A 21,757-nucleotide genomic window follows, 5' to 3' on the forward strand; every position below is an offset into this window, starting at 1 on the left:
CCATGGGGCCTGGGGGACCAGGAGGGCCGGGGGGCCCTGGCTCCACTATGAGCTGGGCCTAGGAAAGGGTCAGAAGTGGATTAGTTACAAATTGCCTCGTCATCCCTCACCCACCCACACGTGAGCTCATGGGACATGTTGGAGGAACACTCCCTGGACACCAGGCCCTGAGCCATTGCTTCTTGCTCCCCCCGCCTTGTGGGGGGCCCAGCGCTGGCATTTAGGTTCTCAGATGGGCCTTAGGTGGAGGACATAACTTGAGGTTCCCCCTCCCCTGCTATCCTAGGTTTGGTCAGGCCAGGTGGCCCTGCTGTTCTAAGACTTGGGCCTCCAGCTGGCCTGGGCTGGGCACTGGGGGGAGACCCTGGAATTCAGCAATCCCCCTTACCAGGCTCTCTCGTAGGCTGTCAGGTGCCGGCTCTCCCTTCTCCCCCTTGGGGCCGTGGGCACCCTGTAGGACAGGATGACCTTGAACCCTTTATGGCCATCACCAGATCACCACCCACGGTGATCAGTACCTCCCCTTTCCTCCCCCATAAGGCTTCCGTCAGCAGAGACTTGCCAGGTTGGCCAGTGCAGCTTTAAAAAGTTTCCCTAGATCAATGGGCATTCAGAAAGCAGAGTGCAGCGGTGCACATGGTAGTGTTCCTGTGGCACAGGAAGCACCTCGGTTCAACCCCAGCACTGCCTCTCTCGCTGAGTGAGCCTTATGGATGGACAATGGACATGAAGTGGTGGCACCTGGTAGCTGCTTAGCCTGTCAGCTTTTCCAATCCATCCCCGCCAAGACCAACTATCACAACGACAATGATGGTGACAGCAGGAGCTGTCTGTTCCCTCACGTAGTGGGAAATTATCATTCCCATGTTAGAGGTGGGGAAACGGAGGCCCAGGGGGTGAGGTTGCTTGTACAGGGTTCTCGTCAGTAAGAAATGAAACAGGATGCAAACTCAGGCAGCCAGAGCCGTGGCCTAACCACCGCCAGCTCACTTCCAGGGGCAGGGCCTCCTTATCTCACCTTCTCAGTGGCCCCAGGAGATAGGCAGCAGGCCCTTCTACAGGCGAGGAAATGGGGGCTCGGGGAGTCTGCGCACGTGGGCTGGGAGTCAGTTTCCTTTCAGCCCCACGGCCCCGCTGGACTGAGGCTGCAGGGCCCCGCCGCCAGCAGGCACACCTTCACTTCGGGACCCCACGTGGGGCAAGTAGGGAAGGTGGGCCCACCCAGCCACTTACCGGGAGGCCAGACAGGCCCATTTCGCCTGCTTCCCCTTTGGGTCCAGTTGGCCCAGCCTCTCCTGGGTCTCCTTTTGGTCCTTTGGGACCCTGAAAGCCACATGAACAAGGAGTCAGTGCAGCTCAGCAGGCATTCTCCCTTCCCCGACTCTGACAGGTCCCAGAGCTTTGTTCAGGCCAGGCCAGACCCCCAGTTCCTCATTGTGGGACCCCACCTCCAGCCCAGGTGACAAATGCACCCAGGGGCCTGGACAGAGACAGGAAGAGGGCACCCCGACACCTACCTCACTGCACACAGGGGTGCAGGTGGGGTGGGGGTGGAGGGAGCGGAGCATGAGGGCCTGGGCAGCCATGAGGGGGCACTATGGGGTTCCAGGTCAACCCTGTGCTTACCTCTCAGGAGCCAGAGATGGGAGCCCCAACCCCTACAGCCAACCCACCATCTACAGAATCACCTTCCAGCCTCTGCATTCCCTCACTCCACCACTTGTGTAACATCCATGATGTGCCACACACTAGGGACCTGGTGCTACAAACACATACACAAATGCCACGTGACACCATTGGACACTGTGGTGTCTACGTAGGATCACACGTGTATACTTACAAAGGTACTAATAGTGACAGTAATGCTATTAGCTCACATTCGAAGACTCTTTGCTACATGGCACCGGGCACTGCTCTAAGTATTTCCCACACACAGAGTTATTTAACCCTCACAACAGCCCATTGCCACCCTCGCCTGGGGAGGAGGAGCAGAGGCTGCCAGGAAGTGAGCAGCTTGTCTGAGGCCTAAGGGCAGAACCAGCCATGAAGGGGCACTGTGGGGCTCCAGAATCGCACACAGGTGGCACATTTTGTTCTCCAACTCTGTACACACACACACACACACACACACACACACACACACAGCATGACCCCTGGCACCAGTATCACCAAGAAAATGAAAGGTTCAGAGACCTTCTCTCCGTCGATTCCGGGGGCACCGGGCAATCCGAGCTCACCCTGGAAGGGAACAGACAGCAAGAGGGGTTATAGTGTCCCATGGTCCCCGAGAGGGGTCTGTGGCTAGGCTGCCGCCCCCAACCAGCGCACCGTTCCTGGTCAAGTCCCTGGTTAGACCTCCAGGAAGGCACCCACTGGGTGCCCAGCACGGTGCCAGGAGCCGGCCACCTCCACTCCTCCATGCCCTCAGCCCCTACAGGCAGACGTAGCCCAGGCTGTAGGTTACATTTTGGAAGCTGAGGCCCCAAGGATTAAATGACTTGCTCCAGGCCACACAGCCCAGGGACAATGGTGGAACCAGACCCTGTCTGATTTCACAGTCTTGGGCTCTTTCTCCTGAGCCAGGTGGGCAGGGTGTAATGATGCACACAGGCCATAGGAAAGACCATGTCATCTATGGGACTTTGTGATGCCATGAGGGGTTTCCACATGTGAATCAAACTCCCAGAGTGCAGTGTAACTAGGGCCTGGGAGAAGGCACCCTGCTTGGCTAGAAAGTAGCCCCTTTCTCTGAGCCTAGAGGATCATGGGGCGACAAGCAGAGGGGGCAGGTGGGCTCTGGAGACAACGGGCTTGAGGGGCCACACAGCTGCACGTGTACTGACCTTGGCTCCGGGGATTCCTGGAGGCCCTGGTGGGCCGGGAGGACCCTGTGTGCAAAGGTCAGGCTGGTCAGTGTTAAGCAGGGCCTCCCCCTCACTGCTGGTCCACCCTTCCACCCTGGGGGGCCTGTCTCTGTTTAGCTGGGCTACAGCAGGCCAAGGACCTTCCGCAGCCGATTCCCACCCAGCCAGGTCAGGTCTTGAAGGAGTCCTGGGAGGAGGCAACAAGCGTCAGGCCAGATATCACCGTGTCCACTGCCATAGAGAGCCCAGAATCCCTCTGCCCTCAGAGCTTGTTTCCCCGACATTAGATTTCTTCACAACACGGCCCTGCTCAGGATCCTGCGGTGCCTCCCTATCGCCTCTGAAGCTGTATCCCCAGCAATGGCCCAGCACTGCCGTCTCTACTTCTCCTGTGACCTCTCTGACCATCAGCTCTGTTGCCTGTTGCCTCCTGCCCCGGGGAGTTCCTGGGTCACACAGGTAAGGGATGGCATCTTTAGTCTCCAGGTCTAACCTGAGTCCCAAGCTGCTATCTTGACCCAGACCTCCAGAAGGCTGCCTGCTCACTAAGGCTCATCATCGCCCTCCAAACTCACGTCCCCTCCCAACGGCTGCACCCCATCCAGCCCCTCAGCCCCCAAAGTTCCAGTCCTCCACCTCCTCTCACCAACCTCTTCCTTCTTGTTAGAGGCTCCATTGAGATGTCCCGTCTTACATCTTCCTTCATTCCACCCACCTCCCCTAGGCCATGCGCAGCACCTACCTTTCCGGTGGCCTGCCTGCCTCCAGCCGTCCCCACACCCACTCTGTTCACCTTCCACACCATTCCCCAATATGTGTTTTTTAGCATTTGCCCCTCTGCTCAAAGAACCAGCTATGGCTTCCTGCTGCCCATCCAATGGAGTCATCCTCCCAGCCTGGCACCCTGCCTCCCTGTGCTCATAGAACTTCTCCCACACGGCCCCTAGCCAGCCTGGGTCACACCATGCATGTACACGCCCTCGGGCCAAGTCACACCACACCACGCCACACCACGCAGGCCTGGTGGGCCACAGTTACCATCAGCATGTACTTCTCTGAGGCCTGTGGGAAATAACTGGAATTGAAGCTCAGGGGGCGTTAGGTGCCATCCAGTCTGGTCTCTGATGGTCCCTCCCTCACCCCAGCCCCCTTCCTTGGCACCCAACCTCTCTTCCACTGGTTATAGGTCCCAGGATTGCTGGGCAGGGCTCACAGGTTCCATCTCCCGAGCGAGGCTCTGGGGCGGGCCTGGCCACTCTCATCCTCCCCCAATGGTCATTAGAAGACCCGGCCCGCTAGCCTGAGTTCCCTGGGAAGGCCCCAGGAGGCCCTGTTGGGGCTGGACACAGGAGATGCTCTGCCCCTGCCCTTTGTTGCTTTGACCCCAAGGGAGCTCGGGGCCACATGAGCCACATCATAGCAGATCTCTCCGTATCAGCACAGCACCTGGGGACGTTGGGGCCCTTGTGTACAGAGTGTGGATTAATACACAAAGGGAGTGGTTATTCTCTTAGGAAATGAACAGCAAGGCGCATCTGGTCCACCAGGAACACTACCTTAAGGGCATCCAAGATCCTGCCATCGTAGTCAATCACCACCGTGTCTCCTTGCTCACCCTTGAGGCCTGGGGGACCCTGGGGCGGGAAGAAGAGGAAGGTTTCAGGGCGGAGCTCCATTGGCGGGTGAAGTGGTAGTCGTCTCTGTATGTCATCCAAGGAACCCAGGAACTGGGGCCACACGCAGTCCTGGGCCCCGGCTCAGCTGTAACCTGGGGGTCCAGCGGGGCTGTTCCTCAGGCCTGGTCCCCTGGCATTCACTGCACTGGCACCCAGGCTCACTGACAAAACACTGTAGGAGCCAGGCAGGTGCCTGGAGGGCAAGGGGGCCTGGGGCCAACTGAAGAACAAGCCCCGCCTGATCTGGGGTGGCAGCACGTGGCTTTCCTGTGGGAACGGAGGCCCACTGAGGCCCCAGCCCTGAACTCGCGAGGGAAAGTGGAAGCCTAATTTGATGTGATATTGTTCAGGTTTTTAAATGTTGGCAAACAAACAAACACAAACACAGACCCCCAAACCCTCCAAGACACTGTGGAGGCCTGTGCCTTGGTTTCCCGACCTCTGGTAGGGGCTGCGCACACCAGGCACTGACATGCCCATTCATTCCCGGTGGGAGCACACACCCACCATATGTGACAAGTGAGGGTCTATGTTTGAATATGCCGAGAAAAGTCTCTCGGAGGGCAAGCACCCACCTGGGAGAGAGGAACAGGAGGGGATGTGTCTTGACACATCCATATTTGAACATTTTACAGAAAGCATGTACTACGAGATTAAAAATGAAAAAAAAAATCACAAGTGAATTAATATAAAAAAAGACTCCGTTTCTGGAGCCTCACTGCTCCTCGGGGGCCTTTGGTGACAGGGACCTTTAAAGTGACAGGCCCCGCCCTGGCTGGTTTGGCTCAGTGGATAGAGCGTCAGCCTGAAGACTGAAGGGTCTCGGGTGCGATTCCAGTCAAGGGCATATGCCCGGGGTTGTGGGCTAGATTCCCAGTAGAGGGCGTGCAGGAGGCAGCTGATCAATGATTCTCTCTCATCACTGATGATTCTGTCTCTTTCTCCCTCTCCCTTCCTCTCTGAAATCAATAACAAATATATTTTTTAAAAAAGTGGCAGTCCCCTGGATCCTGTGTGGGTGGCTGGAGGAGAGACTGCTTACCCGCAGCCCTGAGGCTCCATCGGCTCCTCGCTGGCCGGGCTCCCCCTGTGGAGACGACGTGGTTGCAGCCAGGTGTACACAGCCAAGCCAAAGGTTCCCCACCTCCTCCAGTCCCCTCTTCCCCACAGGGCGCAGGGCCTCACTGTGTGACTGCGGAGCCCTCTGACCCCAGAGATAGGCCACTGAGGCCCAGGAGCCCAGGGCTACATGGTGCCTTAGCCTCATAGCTCACCCAGACCCATGCCCCCCGCTGCCCCCCCTCAGGTCAGTCTCTGACTGCCAGTCCAAGGAGACCTGAGACCCAAGACCTGAGGGCCCAGGCCCTCCAGGGATTCCCAACTTAAAAGGCAAATGGGAGGTGAACCACATCTCCTTCCCGTGACAGGGTGCTTCTCTGAATGGGGCCTGCAGAAGCCGAAGCCGAAGCCGCGTGCTGCTCAGTCACCTTTGTTCCTGGGACACCGTCCACGCCCTTCTCTCCCCGTGGCCCCACGCTCCCCGGCTCGCCCTGCAACAGACATTGAAAATGGAAGGAAGCAGCGGGCGGGCGAGGGCTGCCTGGGGCTGCTCGCCTCCGCAGCAGTTCCAGGAGAACACGGCCGAGCCCACCTGCAGAGGACGGACCTCAGGGCCCTCCCAGTCCAGGGGACTCAGGACCATGGCCTCCTTCCGCCTGAGTCCTGGGGCATAGCTGGGCCAGCTCAGGGGCTCAAGAGACATTTTGGAGGCAGGCGGGCCAGGATTTGGTGGCTGTGACGAGGGGCTGGGGAGCCAGGATGACATCAGTTCCTGGCCTGGGGACAGGGCAGAGAGTGGGGCACCGAAGAGGGAAGCAGAGGACTGCAGGGTGTGAGGGGAGAGAGCCTGTGAGGTGCCAGGCCCGTTGACGAGTGGGACCCAGGGTCCTCCTGCTGCCCCTCTGTGGCCTGTCCTGGGCATCAGCCTGTGCCCCACCGTGTGAAAGGGCCAGGAGGGGCGTCGCCAGGCAGACGGAACCGTGCAAGCTGGGAGGCAGGAGGAGCTCGGGGGAGGCACAGGTACCTACCTTGGGCCCTGGAGGTCCAGGGAACCCTGGTTGGCTTGGCATCCCGTCATCCCCCTGAGGAGAGAGTGGTGGAGACTGCAGCCTCAGACCTGGACACACTGGTTGGCACACACCGGCAACACCCCTCTGTCCTCCCCAGCACAGCTGTCCACTCCTACCGGGACGGGCAGCTTCTCCCTCCCCTCCTCGCCCCTCTGGGGTAGGGGTGGGTCAGATCTACTTCTGTCCCCTGTGCCCACCAGCCCAGGGCCAGCCCAGAATGGCCTCAGCAGGTGTGTGCAGAAGAAATGGGTGGGCAGGTGAAGGGGAGGGAATTCGTCCTTCAGTCAGCAATTAGCTGGTGAGCACTTTCTGCGGGCCAGGCAGACAAGGTCCCTGCTCGATGGGTCAGAGGAGGCCGAGGGCAAAGAAATCTCCAGAGAAATACACCGCAGCGTGACAGGAAGCAGAAGTGCCAGGCAGGGAGTTTAGGAGGACGGCAGGATGGAGAGGGACTCGGGAGGGTGTGTCTCAGTAGGTGGCCAGGGGCAGTTTCTCAGAGGAGACCTGCAGGAGGAGGAGGCCCAGCATGGAAGAGGCAGGAGAAGGTCACTCTGGCTCAGTGGTCCCAGACCTGAGCGCACATCAGCGTCACCTGCGGCTGCTTGGACAGAGCATGGTCACCCCCAGTGTCTGTTTTGGTGGGTCTGGGGCGGGCCCTGAACATGCTTGTTAAACAAGCCCCAAATGATGCTGATAGGCTGGTCTTGGGACTACAGTTTAAGAACCGCTGTCCTGCACCCTGAGGCGGGAACAATGTGATGTTTGAGGAAGGGAAAGAATAAGTGAATGAGTGAATAGTGAATGAATGAATGAGATCCTGGCTTCAGACACATACCTTCAGACCTGAGGTTTCAGTTCTGCCAAGGAGCAGGGCCCCTTCTTTGTGGGGGCTCCCATTTCTGCCCCGTGCCCAGCCCCTGCCGTTCTCTCCAGCCCATTCCCACACCCCCACCGAGAAGCCCCTCCCAGGCCCCCCTCACCTTCTTTCCAGGAATGCCGGGCTCACCCTGAGGGCAGACAGTGGGGGTGCAAGGAAAAGGTCAGAGACATTGGGCTGCCTGCTCCTCTGGAGAAGTGGCCCCGTGATCCACGCCCAGCGCAGTCCAGAGGGCCCAGCCCCTCAGAGAGGAGCACTTGGGTGTGGGGCTGACAGTCTTGGACTCCACTCCCAACCTGGTCCCTTCTAAGCTGAATGACCTCAGGCAAGTCACTGCTCTTGAAAGCGGCAGTATGATGCCCCAGCCTCAGAGGGCCTCAGAGGGTCACTGAGATGAGAGAGGATGCATGAAAAGCCCCTGGCTCGCAGCAGGTGCTCACTAAATGGAGCTCCTTTCCTATCCTTTCCTCCTGCTCAGTCCAGGGACTCCAGCTCCTTCAGGGAGGACCAGAGCCTGCCTTCCCACCCAGCAAGCACTGAGCTGACAGCCGAGAGGACTTTAAAAGCTAACGTGCTTTATTATTTGATCCGTACAACCTGGTGTGAAGGTAAGGCAAAAAAGGTTTATCATGCCCCCATTTAACAGACGAGTAAACTGAGGCCCAGAGAGATGCAGTAACTCGCCCAAGGTCACAGAACTCTGTCTCCTAACCCTGCTGCCTGGGCTTCCAGGGGCGTGGGGACAGGGACTGAGGATCACTTACCTTGGGCCCTGGAGGTCCCTTTGGGCCCTGGAACAAGAGAAGAGAAGGTGTTAAAGGTGATACTGGAGGTTGCTCCTATCTGTGCTCATCCTCATTTTACAAAGGACGACACCAAGTCCCAGGGAGGAGGAGGCAGGGCTGTCACTGCTTCCTGTCTTGGATAGCTTCTCATCAGATCTCAAGCAGCGACAGACAGACAGCAGGCTCCCTCCCAGGGATGCAGGGCTGTGAGAATTCTGCTGGGGCTGGAGGCCTGGCCATCCCTTCCCACTGCTGGTGGGGACAAGAGCTCGGGTGTATGTACACGTACAGCCGCACATACAACCTGCGTGTGTGTGTGTGTGTGTGTGTGTGTGTGTGTGTGTGTGTGTAGGAGCTGCCGGGCCTGGAACTATGGTTCTGCCAGCTCAGGCCTTCGAAATGCTCTGGGTACTGACCGTCTCACCGTCGTGTCCAGCCTCTCCTTTGGGACCCTGAGGACACAGAGGAGAGAGATGAGGAAATGCAGGGACCCTACGGTTAGCTGAGTTGGCGGGTCTGGGTTGGCGGTAGAGTTAGGGTTGGGTTTTGGCCTGAACTGGGGATAGGGCTGGGGTTGGGTTGGTTCTGGGACCAGGGTTTGGGGCTTTGGTAGGTGCAGGACCAGGTCCTGGGTGGCCTAGCTCCATGTCCTCTTACCACTGGGCCTGGTGCTCCCCGGGGTCCATCTTTTCCTGTGTCGCCAGGAGGGCCCCGAGCCCCAGGAGGCCCAGGGGGCCCAGGAGGCCCAGCAGCCCCCTCCTGCCCTTGGTCTCCCTGAAAGAGACGAGGCCTGGCATGACTCTGAGGGTGAGGGAAGGGGTTCTAGTCTCTAGAGAGAGGCCCCTCAGATGGACAGCTCAATGCCTTCCCCTTTCCCAGCCCCTGGCAGGCTCAGAGAAAAGGGCTTTGTTGTTAGGCCTGTTGCCACTTTTTGGTGGCCACAGGAAGGGACAGGTCTCTAAAGCTCAGCTTAAGGGGCCAACAGGGCCTTTTACACTCCAAGGAGTGTGCCATCTCCTCACCTGGGTGTTCAGGTGGGAGAGACCACACGGTGGGTGTGAGAGAAGGCACCTGTGCCCGATTGGTCCCCTTCGTACAGAAAGGGGGTTGCGGGCCTCCTGGGAGACCTTGGCTGGGCCACTCCTGCTTCATTAGGTGACAGAGGTGCACCCTTGGGCATCTGTCCCAGAGAAGTGAAAACTCCTGTTCACACAAACACCAGTACATGGATGCTCATAGTGGTCTTATTTGTAAGGGCCCCAAACTGGAGACCCAGATGTCCAACCACCTGGGGCCTCTGCCACGGAACATTGCTCAGCAGCAAACACACAGGAACAGAGCACTGACACGAAGCCATTTGGATGCATCTCATGGTGATTACGCTGAGGGAAAAAGCAAATCTCAAACGGTTATATACGTTGGGATTGCAGCTACACAACATTCTTGAAATGGCAAGATTATAGAGAGGGAGCATAGATTAGTGGTTGCTAGGCGTTAGGGATGGGGCAGAGAGGAAGGCCACTAGAGCTATAAAAGAGTAGCCTGAGGGGTCTTTGTGTGGTGGTTGCACGAAGCTACAACAGTGACAAAAATGCGTAAGACTAAACACACAAGCGATGGGAGAAGTCTGAGTAAGGTTGGTGGACTGTATCAATTTCCTGGGTAGGAGATGGTACTGCGGTGCTGCCAAAGTCACCTTTGGGGGAAACTGGATGATGGGTACATGGTTACGTATTACAACTGCATGTGAATTTACAATTCTCTTAAAAAAAAAAAAGGCGACAGAGGGCCACACTGTCTCTCATGCAGCACCAAACCCCCAACTCTCAGGCCGAGGTTAGTACTGGGTCAGACCTCAGGCAGCCAGAGCCCTCACCTGGTGGCCCCACCTGCAGGGAGGGAAGACCACAGTGCCCCCGGCACTGCCTGCTGCCCAGCACTGGCACAGCAACGGGACACCCGGCTCCCAGTGCAGCAGAGCCTACCCTTCCTGTAACCAGGCCTTTGTGGAGTGGACCCCGCTGTGAGCCCAGGGCTGATAAGCCAGGGCATCCTGGGGTTCGTGCATCTAATCATCTGGCCGGCACCGCTCCAGTCCTGCTTTACAAACGGAGGGCCAGCGTCAGAGAGGGCAATCGTCTAACCAGGGTTACGGGGCCAGGAGAGGCCAGTGAGGCAGTGGTCTCTGTTCATCCGTGAGCTCCATGATAGGAAAGAACTCCCCTCTCCAGCAGCTGCACCTCAGACCTCACTCACTAGTTTTCCCAGTGAAAAGCTTAACGGAGGCTCTCAAAGGCCACCATGTAGAGCTCCTCAGCCTGACACGGCCAGGTCCTGACCAGAAGGATCGGACTCCAGCTCCGGGGCCCATGCTGGAGGCCGTGGGCCGGGACTCTACTTATCGAGGCAGAAAATGGGTTGAGACACTTGAGCAGGTCCTAGAGAGGTTCTTCCGTTCTTCCCCTGCGTTCCTTGGGAAATGAGGCTGGCCAGCTGCCTCCTCCTCCCGCCGGGATCGGACGGCTGAGGTCTAACCCTGGGGATTTAATGAGTCGAGGCAACACGCAAGGCAGCAGCCCAGGCAGGCCGCTCGTCCAGTCTACCTTGAGGACGCGGCGATTGTACATGTGATGGTCTCTACTTATAAAGCCTGGATTGAGCCGTGGGAAGACCATCTACAGCAAACAGGGTGTGTGGTCAGAAAGGCAGGAGGGTGATCAGGAAACCACAGGGCTACTTCTGGAGGCAAAGCCACCTCCCCAGCCACAGAAGGCAGCCTGAGACAGGGGTGGTGGACCATGTGCTCACAGGGGCCGAGACGCTCCCTCCGTCCCGCAGGGTCCTCTGCAGGGTGACCTTGCTACTCCCCACCAAGAGCTGGGGCCTGTTTGTCCCCGTCCCCCACTGACTCTGAGCGAGCCCTGTGACAGATGCGACCATTAGGATGCAGGGGCGGTGATGCTGTGTGTGGCTCTTCACAGGCCTGGCAGTCTTGGCTTCCTGCTTCTCAAAATGTTCTCGAGAGGCCCCTCGAGGAAGCCCAGCTCCCAGCCAACAGCCCAGCTCCCAACTCCAGGCCCCACGGCCCCTCCTGCAACAGGAGAGACCCAGCCGCCAGGGGGTCATGAGAGACGGTGACCTGTGGTTTGAGTCACTCTCAGGGGTGCAGGTGTTTCACAGGGGGCTGTTTACCCAGGAAAAGGGGTGGGGCTTGGAGAGACCTGCTCTGCAGCTACACCAGGGCTGGGGGAGTTCTCGCCTGCTGAGGGGTGGGAAGATCAGCTTCTACATCCAACAGAAAGTGAGCAGCAGGGTTTTTTCAGCAGCCACCAAGCTCAAAGGCGTCCTTTATTGGGCTGCAGGGATTTCTCACCAGCTTCATGTGGCCCTGCCTCTGGCCTCCTATCAAAGGCTCAGCACAGAACAGCTGGGTCGCTAGGGAAACAGCCTGGCCAGCCCTCATCCCTGCTCTGGACTCATAACCACCCTCAGAGTCATGAGGTTGCAGAGCTGGGACAGGGACCCAGCCCAGCCCGCCTGGGACTGCAAAGCCCAGCCCTGCTCTCTGCATGGGCCCCCCTTCCTTTCATTCCCCCATGCACAGGGCCCGCCTCTGCTCCATGCCCACCTCCAGCCTAGGCAGCTGCTTGCCGTGGGTGACCAGCCATTGGCTACAATTTCCACCCCGCAACCTTCTTAGAAACAACGGTGAATATGCCATTTTCCTGCCTTTCTCTGGGCAGCTGATGCCCACCTCTCAGCCTCTGCAGTGAGGCTGTGGCCGCTGTCTGCCAGGCTGTGGCAAAGGTGGAGAGGGCCGCTAAGTGATGCTCTGCCAAGACCCACTTTTGCAGGCCCATCCCACCTGGGTCTCCCCTCTGCTTCAGCTTCTGTTGAGGAAACCCCTGCTTCTGCATGAGGCACCTCTGAGTCCTGGGGCCCGGGGCCACGGAGGGCCAAGGAGGTCTGGCTGAGGCTCCCATCTGCTGTTCCATGTGGGGTGCTGGGAACCCACTTTTATGATTGCATTGAAGCTTCACCACAGCAGCTTGGGGTAGAAGCTGTCACCCCACTTACAGTTAGAGAAACGGAGCCTTAGAGGGGAGAGTGACTTGCTCAAGGTCACTTGGCTGGTAAGTGGCAGAGCTGAGCTTGGGCTCAGGGCTGTTGACCCTACAGCCCTCCTCTTCCTGGGGTGCTGGCTGTCCTCAGGAAGGTCAGTCTCTGGTCTGAGACCAGTGCCTGCCCATCCACAGTGATAAATGCTATGGGACGTCAGGCAGAGACTTCCCATCTGTGCCAGACCCAGCAGCCATTTAAGTGAAACCGTGAAGCAGGATATACTGTAGGTGGGAGGCAGGGCTGCTCACTCACCTTCTGTGATAAGCTGTAGGGCATGCTTTATCTATATATATAAAAGCCTAAGTGACCGAATGACCAAACCACCAAATGACCGGTTTCTATGATGTGCACTGACCATCAGGGGGCAGACACTCAACACAGGAGCTGCTCCCTGGTGGTCAGTGCGCTCCCACAGCCAACCTCCCTTGGCCGGCCAACCTCCCGCGGTCCGTCCCCCCTGGCCAGCCCTGATCGGCTCCAATTGGGACTGGGCCAGATGGCCCCCATTGGCCCCAATCGCAGGGCAGGCTGAGGGACCCCGCCCATGCACGAATTTGTGCACTGGGCCTCTAGTTATAATATAAAACAAACTGTGTAGGTGGGGGAGGGGGCCTTGCTCAGTTCTTACCCGGGGTCCAAAGTCTCCTGGTGCACCCTGGGAACAAAAAACAGGGAGATATGTCACCACCGCTTGATGACTTCACATATATCCAGCTTTGTGCTCAGAGTGCCATGTACATGGTCTCATTCACTCTACCAAAAATCATATGCAGGCTCTATCCCCCCACCACCTGCCATTTCCAATGAGGAAATGAAGGCACAGAGAGGCTAAGTAGTCTGCTCAAGGTCACCCCACTAGCAGATCCCAGGGTGGTCTGTTATCTACTGCCAGCCCTAGACATGGCGGAACAGAGATAAGCCGCTCCCACTGTGCCCTCTTATGGCACCAGCACAACATTGAATCCCTGAACCACGGAACAGTCAGGAATGATAACTACTTGATTGTTTTAAGTCTCCAAGTTTGGGGGTAGTATGTTATGCAGCCATAGATGCCAGGACACCAATTTCTCTCTGGTTTCAAAGTCCCTGCCTTAATCATTTCTACGACTCAGTGGCATCAGCCAGAACCAGTGGGAAGGCCATCACTGCACCTGCCAACCGCACGAGGGTCTCATTGTCCACAAAAAACACGCAGACTGTTACCTTGGACAGTCTTCCCATGGCTCTGTGAGGCTGGTTTACATTTACGGATGGAGAAACTGAGGCCCACAGAGCGGGCGACTTGCTGAACGCCACACAGCTGGTGGTAGAGGTGGAATGCAAACCCGAGGCTCCGAACGCCGATCCTGTGCCTTGCTCAGCTCTCACGGGGGGCTGGAACACTGGCCACGGGAACTAAGTGACCCCCAGTGGAGTTGGGGTGTGGACGTGGCCCAGCCCAGCTCTTCCCTGGAAGTGCCCAGTCTTCCTACACCTGCGTCAGCCCTGGGACACACACATTTCCTCTCTCTCCTGCTCTCTCATGAGGCACTCAGAGGTCCCAGCCCTCCAGGGCTGTGGCTGTGACATTTAGCACCAAATGCCAGGAAGCCCTTCTGGTAGGGGGCTGTGCGGATCCCAGGGGCAGCTCTCTGCCATCTGTTTTCCTGGCGGGCGTCCTCCCCACAAACAATGCCATCCACAGTCATTGTTTAACCCTCCCCACCCCCCGGCTTTCCTGGCACCGCCCCCTTCATAATTAATTACTGGGCAGGCTGCTTTGAGTTTTGTTATACTGTGGTGTCTGGAGAACTCAGGTTTAACCTTCTGGGCACTTTAAATGGTCCAATGTAAGCCTTATAACCATTACAGGAGGCAGGCACTCTCTGCCCCACTTTATAGATGGGGAAACGGAGGCTCCGGGAGGGGATGTGACGTGCCCACGGTCACACTCTGGAATGGGGTTTGGAGGCAGGTGTCTGGCATCCTTCCTCAGCCTCCCGTGTCTGGACAGCCTCCAGCATCACTTACCTTTTCTCCCTTGGGGCCGGGAAGTCCCTGGAGAAGGAAGGTGGAGAAAGAACAGCAGTGAGTGAGGGAGGACGAGGCTGGCCCCTGCCGGCTTCCCTAAGGCTTTGCGTACAGAAGGGCCTGGGAGGCTGAGCAGAGCTGGGGGCGGCCGAGTGGAAAAACACACAGGACTGTCAGTCCTTAAGGAGGCTGCCGTGCTGACCCCAAGGGAGCACCACATCTCAGTCCTCAGCATGAGGGACACGGGGACTGGAGGTCACTGGCATCCCCTCTGGACAGAGGCACATCTGCTAGTCACTCCTCCCGGAGGGCAGAGCCCGCCCTGCTCAGCACCTGCTCGTGGAGTCTGGGGAATGTGCGTGTGAGTGGCTCCTGGAGTCTGGGGAATGTGCGTGTGAGTGGCTCCACGCAGGCCCTGGCGGCTGCCTTCACCCTCTGGCTGCAGGGGAATGTTTTTCTTTCAGTCCTGCCCAGTTACCAGGCCTTCTAGGAAGGTCAAGCCACAAGGCACACTGTGGGGCTCAGAGTCCCTGGGGTGAGGGCTGGCACCGTTGGTCAGGGACTGACCGGCTCACTGGCCTTCATCCCTCCCCAAACTGCCCACTATCCCTTCAACCAGTAGTGGGTTTGCTTGTTCATGCGTTCAACAATTCGTCCACCCAGGTTCTTTCCTCCCTCCTTCAATAATGCACACATTATGAGTCAACTATTCAATAATTTGTCAGTTCATTCATTTCTTCACTCGTCTGTTCAACCATCATGCATGTACCCATCCACCTGTCCTTCCATGCATCCAACTGTTTGTGCAATCATTGGTTCATTACCTACTTTGACTGTTCTTCCATCCATCCATCCATCCATCCATCCATCCACCCATCCACCCATCCCAGTATTTATTTAACTATGTTGTCACCTGTGCATCTTATTAATTCTGCTGAGGATGCCTGTGGACCGCAGGCTCCTGACCCAGGTGTAGAGAACTCCTCAGCCTCATGCCCACCATGAAAGTACTGAGACTGCCTGGGGATGCTCTGTGCCTGGGGCCTGCTGGGAGGGGCTTGTATGCTTTGAGGGCTGACCAGCAGCTGGGACAGTGCTGTCTGCAGTTCTTCACATCGCCATCACAGTGGGGAGGGTTTCTGTGCCTCTGATAGGTGAGGAGCCTCAGGCTTGGGAGGTGAAGAGGCCTCCCCAAGGCTGCACAGTCAGCAGATGGTGGAGCTGGACTTGAACTTAAGTGTGATGCCCAAATGGCTTCTCTTTGCGCTGAGCCAGGTTCTCAGTGGATCTTTCTCGCTGGCGCCCCATGGTCACCCCCAACCCCACAGTGCCCACCATCCTAGGATCACCCATCCCAGGACCACCTAGAATGGCCCTGTCATCACTTACCGGCTTTCCATCCAGACCCAGTGGCCCCTGGGAAATGAGAAAGAGAGAGCAGAGGTTACACACGGGAAAGGCGTTTCGTCTGGGTGTCATGATCTAGAAGACACTATTGAGTGACAACAGTCCAAAGCCTGTGCCAAGCCCGTGGTCTGGGTACGTTTCACACAGATTTGGGGTGGGAGCAGCTGGGTGTTGTTTGCTTCCCCGAATCCCCTCTGTTTGCTGCTCCCTTCATTGGATCTAGGCACAGAGCCCCATTTCTCCTCCAAAACCACCCCATCTCCACCCATGGGCATGGGCAGGTGACCGCATCCCCTCAGCTGGGTGGTTGGTTCAGGGACTTTGGTAGGTGGCACTTTTGGGCAAGAGAGCTCTTTCCACCTGATGGGGCTCCTGGGGGCACCAATGGCTTGAGAAAGAGGGAACAGAGAGGAAAGCAGAGCTGAGAGACGGAGAGACAGGGCAAAGGGATGGAGCTGAAACCACCGGGCACTCTTCTCCTTGCGAATACATTTTCCCTGAAGCCAGCTTGAACTGAGTTTCTGCCACTTGTAATTTGTTTTGAACGGAACGTATGTGTTCCCTAAGCCCCAATATGATGTTAGGGGGTGGGGCCTCTGGAGGGGATCAGGTCATGAGGGTGGAGCCCCCACGAATGGCATTGGTGCCCTTGTAAAAGGGACCCACAGAGCTCTGTTCTGCCTTGTGAGGACACAGCGAGAAGCCCGCCTTCTGCAACCCAGAAGAGGGCCCTCCCAGAATCTGATCTGGCTGGCCCTGATCTCGAACTTCTAGCCTCCAGAACTGTGAGAAAGAAATTTCTGTTGTTTATAAGCCACCCATTCTGTGGTACTTTGTTACAGCAGCCCACACGAACTAAGACATAACTAGAAGAGTCCTGCAGGTTCTTTCAGCTCTGCATTGCTGTGGCCTTCACAGGTGAAAGTCAAGGCTGAAGGAAGCAAAACACAAGGGCGAGTCCTGAGAGCTGGGGATCTCACGGGCCCTGCGGGCTCTGTGGTGTCTGCAAAGGGCCAGTGACCACGGCAAAGCAGCCCCACCGAACCCCCTCCACACACCTAGCAAAGCCTCACTGAGCGCCACCCTCCCTGTGGGGTGTGCAGGAATACAAGGGGGAAAAGGGGTGTTGTAGACTCAGCCCGTCTGCTCCCTGTAGACCCCTATATTCCTTTCGATAGCCAACATCCCCTCACCCCATGCACACTTCACTCTCGACTCCAGCAAATGACCTAGGCAGCTCCACTCCCCCGAGCCTGTTGCACACACTGCCTGCCTCTGTGCACCATCCTCGGCTCTGTCACCTCCTCTTCCACGAAGAGGCTTTTCCACGTTCCAGACTCAGACCATCTGTCCCTGTGCCCACCACGTAGTCTAACTGTCCCACGTGAGACACATGCTGTTAACGTGGGGTTTGCACAGGCCCTCCAGTAGATCCAGGAAAAGGGTCTGTTCCCCACCCCCAGTGTTCGGATGAGGCCTGGCCAGAACATGTGCTGATCAGTGTGTACCGAGTCCCACAAGGAAAGGTGAACCGTGTGCAAATGCACACAATACCACGTGGAGAGCGGGGGCAGGACAGGCAAAGGGGCCTGCCAGTTCCAAGCAGGGAGAGGGTCTGTTGGCTTTGAGGAGACTGGAAAAGATTAGGGAGCTCTACCCTAGGAAAGTAACATTTGGGGATTTGAACATAGCAAATGGGTGCATGTGTGTCACTGTGGGCAGAGAGAACAATCCAGCAAAGGCAGGGAGGAGGGAGCGTGCTGGGGTGGTGAGCGGAGGGGCAGCTTGCCTCAGCATGGCCTCCGCCCTGGTCTCTCACAGCGGCACAGGGGTTTGCCCTGCACTCCCCGTGGTTCCAACAGTGTGGCTGCACTCCTGGCCCAGCACTGGGGTCTCCTGTGGCCAGGGCCAGGCTCTGCCATTCGGCTGCCCTGTGTCCCTGGTCCCCCGAGCTCTCTCCTTCTTTCCCCTCTGCTCCCTCTGCTTGCAATGCCCTTCCCTGCCCCTGCCCCTGCCCCTGCCCCCGGTGAGAGGGACTCCTCCTCGGAGACACTCTCTTGTTCTGAGAAGACTTTCCTGGCCCTGCCTCTGTCCTTGGGTCTGGCGCAGCCTGGAAATTGGTACCCCGCCTACTGTGTCTAGTGGTAAATGACCAGTTTCCTTGGCTCGATCTCCCGGGCCGTCCTGAGCAGCCAATCTCAGATTCCCCAGACCCCAGAGTGGCCACCCCTTGATGCACTCAGACCAGGGCCTCACTCCAGGCAGGAACCTGGGAAGATCTGAAAATTGGCCTCTTAAGTGCTTCTGGCCACCAGCCTCACTGTGGGGGAGAGTGTGGATGTGGGGGTGATGGCCTGGGGAAGGAAGGAGTGGCCTATTCCAAAGTCTTGGGGGCCCAGGCCCTGGGGGCTCCTGTTCTTGGTAAACCCCAGCCACAGTTCAGGTCCCATCACCTGAGGGTCATCAGCTGGCTGGTCTCCTCTTGGGGGCTCCTGGCAGTTCTGACCCCTGGATTCACATGCCAGAGCCCTCCTCCCTTCAGCAGTCTCCTAAAATGGGCCCCGCCCCTGCCCCCATGCTCAGGCCCTGCTAGGCCTCCTCAGGGCCATGGCCCCATGGGGGTTTCTACCCTGACCTCTCATGTAGGCCCAGCCTTCTGGCCGCCACAACACACACGGGCCCAAGTCCCCTCCGGTGTGGCTTAGTGACCCACACACCTGGTCTTAATCATCACAACAGCCTTGAGGCAGGTGTTACCGCCCAGTCTTGCAGAGCAGGAAACGGGCCCAGCCAGGGGAAGACCCTGCTTGCCCAAGGCCACACAGCCAGGAACAGGCGGGGCTGGAGCTGGACAGCACTTCCGTTCTGTGTTCTCTCTGCACTTAAACCCTGCGATGAACTCCCTGAAGATCAGCCACTCTCACCCCTGCATGCCTCTGTCAGACCTTCCCTGCTCCCTCCACCGCCTACTGGACCTCGCCTGCCCTGGCCACCTTGCCCAGTGTGGCCGCCACCAGAGACTCTGTGCCCAGGCCCCGGGTGCGTCCGTAAGTCCTACTGAACTGAGCCCAAATGCAGCCCCAAATCTGCCCTCTATAAATCTGCATGGATTACAAGACACCAAGGTGCAGCTTAGAACTAACTAAGGCTCTTTCCTCTCCGTGTGCCAGGAGGGAAGACACAATGGGCCTCACAGCCATCAGGTCACCGGCAGTGGATGGGGCCTCAGGGCCTGGATGGTGTGACCCGTTCAAGGTGCCCCTGATCAAGTCCAGTGCAGGGCACCCTGCCCCTGGGGGCCACAGAGAGGGAGACTCTCCATGAATGCTCCTCACTGTAGACTTGACCGAGGCCTCATACTGCCGTGGCCTCTGCCCTCACAGCAGCCCCGGGAGGCAGGCCCCATGGCCCCCTCTCACAGATGAGGCAGCGGAGTCAGTGGGTTGTCCAAGGACTAAAATCAGCCCTACTCTCCATGCAACGCTCCCTCTCCTGCAGCACAGGGTAGAGGGGGTGACAGATGGCCGTCCTGGGGGACTTGTGGGACAGAGCCTCACAGGCCTTGCCTTCCTCCCAAGATTCCTGGAACATCTGTCTCCCCCACGAAGCAGATCCTCCCCAAGCAGGGCTAACTGAACCCTCCCCAGGCAGGGCTAACTGACCAGAGAGAGTGCTGGGTCAGACAGACATGCTTGCTGAGTGGGTCAGACAGACAGGCTTGCTGTGTGGGCCTGGGAGAGCCAGTCCACCCTTCTGAGCCTCAGCCCTTGTCCCCAGCAGGGATATTCCTGCTTTGGCTTCACACATCCCGGTCCCTGTGTGGCCAGCTGCGCCCCAGGACTTTTCAGGATGTGAGAAGCAAACAGGCCTGGGGCTGCACTCGAGAAGCAGGTCAGGCAGGCAGAGCCCCCCATCCTCCCCCACCTGCCCTGCTGCACAGCCCCTACCTCCCACAGGGACCAGAGTATCCTTGAGCCTCAGTTTCCTCATCTGTAAGATGGAGGTCATGCCCGTCTCCTCTCAAATGACAAGTTCCCCAGGTCCCAGGCAGTCCCCAGCTTCCTCTGTGTCCTCCTCTCAGACCAACCGGAGACAGGAGACCCATAGCAGTGATGGCGAACCTATGACACGCATGTCAGGGGTGACACGCGAACTCATTTTTTTGGTTGATTTTTCTTTGTGAAATGGCATTTAAATATATAAAATAAATATCAAAAATATAAGTCTTTGTTTTACTATGGTTGCAAATATCAAAAAATTTCTATATGTGACACGGCACCAGAGTTAAGTTAGGGTTTTTCAAAATGCTGGCACGCCGAGCTCAAAAGGTTCGCCATCACTGCCCTATAGGCAAGCTGACACAAAACGGGTCTGCACTGGCCCTGGGGATGGGAGTGCTGGGAAGTGACTCTGTGTGGCCCTCCAAGTGGCCAGCAGGGGGTACCAGCTCTGCCCTCACACCGTGGAGCATTTCCTGAGCAGCATTCCACAGGGCCGTCCTTGGAGAAAAATTAATAAGGTGGCAAAAGAGAGGAGGTTTCTCGGTAGAAGAAGTCTGGGGCGTGGGGTATACTGCTCCACAGCTGGAGCGTCTCAATGTCCCTCAGGAAACGGAGCCAGGGAGGAGGCTGCAGCAGAGGGCTGTGCTGAGGCCTCCACACTGGCCCGTGGCTCCGGTCTCCTGACTCACCAGCAAGTTACCTGTTGAATTGAACTCAATCAATAAACTGGCCGTGTCTGGATGCGGACGGCAGTCAATGCTCAGACCAGCGGAGCTGGGTGACGGTCCTGCTTTCTGGTTGTAGTGAATGGTGATGGCTCTGCCAGGGGACGGAGGCCTTGAAATGCACCAGGAAGGGGCCCTGGATGAGGGGGCTTACCCAGGATTATCAGTCCAGGGCCCAGCAATTACGGCCCAGATGTTGACAATTCATCAAATTACAAGGCTGCTGGGGCCCGGGACCTCGGCCGGGTTGTGCACATTCCTGAGTGAAGGCTCTCTCAATTAGGGCCGCCAGCATATAAGGGGGTGGGGGGTGGTGGTGGGTGGGGGACAGGCCCTTGGGGTGGACCGGTTCCATGTGGTGCTGATTTCTCAGGCCAGGCTGTTTGCACACATGCTGGCCACAGCAAGACTGTGGGGCGGAGCAACTGTCCAGACGTGAATCCTGCCTTTGGGAACGGGAAGGAAGGACCCTCTCTTCTGAGGTCCAGCCTGGCTGCAGCTCGAGCCCCAGTGCGCAGCCTGGCACCCGGCTCCTCCCGGGGACCCCTCCCCGGGGCCTGGGGCACTCTGCAGGGGGGCTCTGCAGTCACCAAGTGCGCCCCACCTCGCAGCAGGCGAGGGGACTGCGGGGCTGTAGCTGGGACCAGGGGATCTGCCCTTGACTCGCTCCTCGGCCTCGCATGCTGCCGCCTTCCCACTCCTCATCTGTACAGTGAAATGCCGGGCCTGGAGCCAGGTTTGATTTGGTCCACGCAGTTAAAACAACAAAAACAAAAACAAACAACTCACCGAAGTAGTTGCTACATTTTAAAATCGTGACAGTTCACATAAACATCCGGAGTTTGGACTTTTCTGGCAAAGCTGAAGCCCTCGTATTCCGGGGCCTCCATGCCTGGCAATATCTGCAGGGCCCAGTGCTCCTTCGGCGGGACCCGCCCAGGCCACAGGCTCTGCCCCTCCCGACGCCTCACGCCTGGCCCGCTGCCCCATGGAGGTGATGCGCCAGCACAGAGGGGCACCTGGGTTTGTAACCCTTGGCCTAGAACAGTGGTCGGCAAACTGCGGCTCGCGAGCCACATGCGGCTCTTTGGCCCCTTGAGTGCGGCTCTTCCACAAAATACCACGTGTGGGTGCGCACTTACAGTGCGATTGAAACTTGAA

General features: G+C 57.8%; 1 protein-coding gene across 5 annotated transcripts in view; it reads right to left on the bottom strand.

Moving 5' to 3' along the window:
- Positions 1–21,757, bottom strand: part of COL23A1 (collagen type XXIII alpha 1 chain) — a 254,521-nt gene that overhangs the window by 7,007 nt on the left and 225,757 nt on the right. For 2 of the 5 annotated variants that reach the window (XM_023754023.1, XM_014454801.2), the window contains 16 exons: positions 15,853–15,879; positions 14,464–14,490; positions 13,082–13,108; positions 8,989–9,105; positions 8,748–8,783; positions 8,311–8,337; positions 7,650–7,676; positions 6,628–6,681; positions 6,028–6,090; positions 5,583–5,627; positions 4,421–4,498; positions 2,844–2,888; positions 2,194–2,238; positions 1,234–1,323; positions 389–451; positions 3–58 (listed from right to left, as the gene is read on the bottom strand). In XM_023754023.1, the coding sequence (XP_023609791.1) occupies positions 3–58; positions 389–451; positions 1,234–1,323; positions 2,194–2,238; positions 2,844–2,888; positions 4,421–4,498; positions 5,583–5,627; positions 6,028–6,090; positions 6,628–6,681; positions 7,650–7,676; positions 8,311–8,337; positions 8,748–8,783; positions 8,989–9,105; positions 13,082–13,108; positions 14,464–14,490; positions 15,853–15,879 (827 nt within the window). The remainder of the gene's footprint in view (positions 1–2; positions 59–388; positions 452–1,233; positions 1,324–2,193; positions 2,239–2,843; positions 2,889–4,420; positions 4,499–5,582; positions 5,628–6,027; positions 6,091–6,627; positions 6,682–7,649; positions 7,677–8,310; positions 8,338–8,747; positions 8,784–8,988; positions 9,106–13,081; positions 13,109–14,463; positions 14,491–15,852; positions 15,880–21,757) is intronic. The other 3 variants (XM_023754032.1, XM_023754035.1, XM_023754033.1) reach the window with 3 other exon arrangements.

Source organism: Myotis lucifugus, unplaced genomic scaffold (genome assembly GCF_000147115.1).
Source record: "Myotis lucifugus unplaced genomic scaffold, Myoluc2.0 scaffold_1, whole genome shotgun sequence".
Classification (NCBI taxonomy): domain Eukaryota; kingdom Metazoa; phylum Chordata; class Mammalia; order Chiroptera; family Vespertilionidae; genus Myotis; species Myotis lucifugus.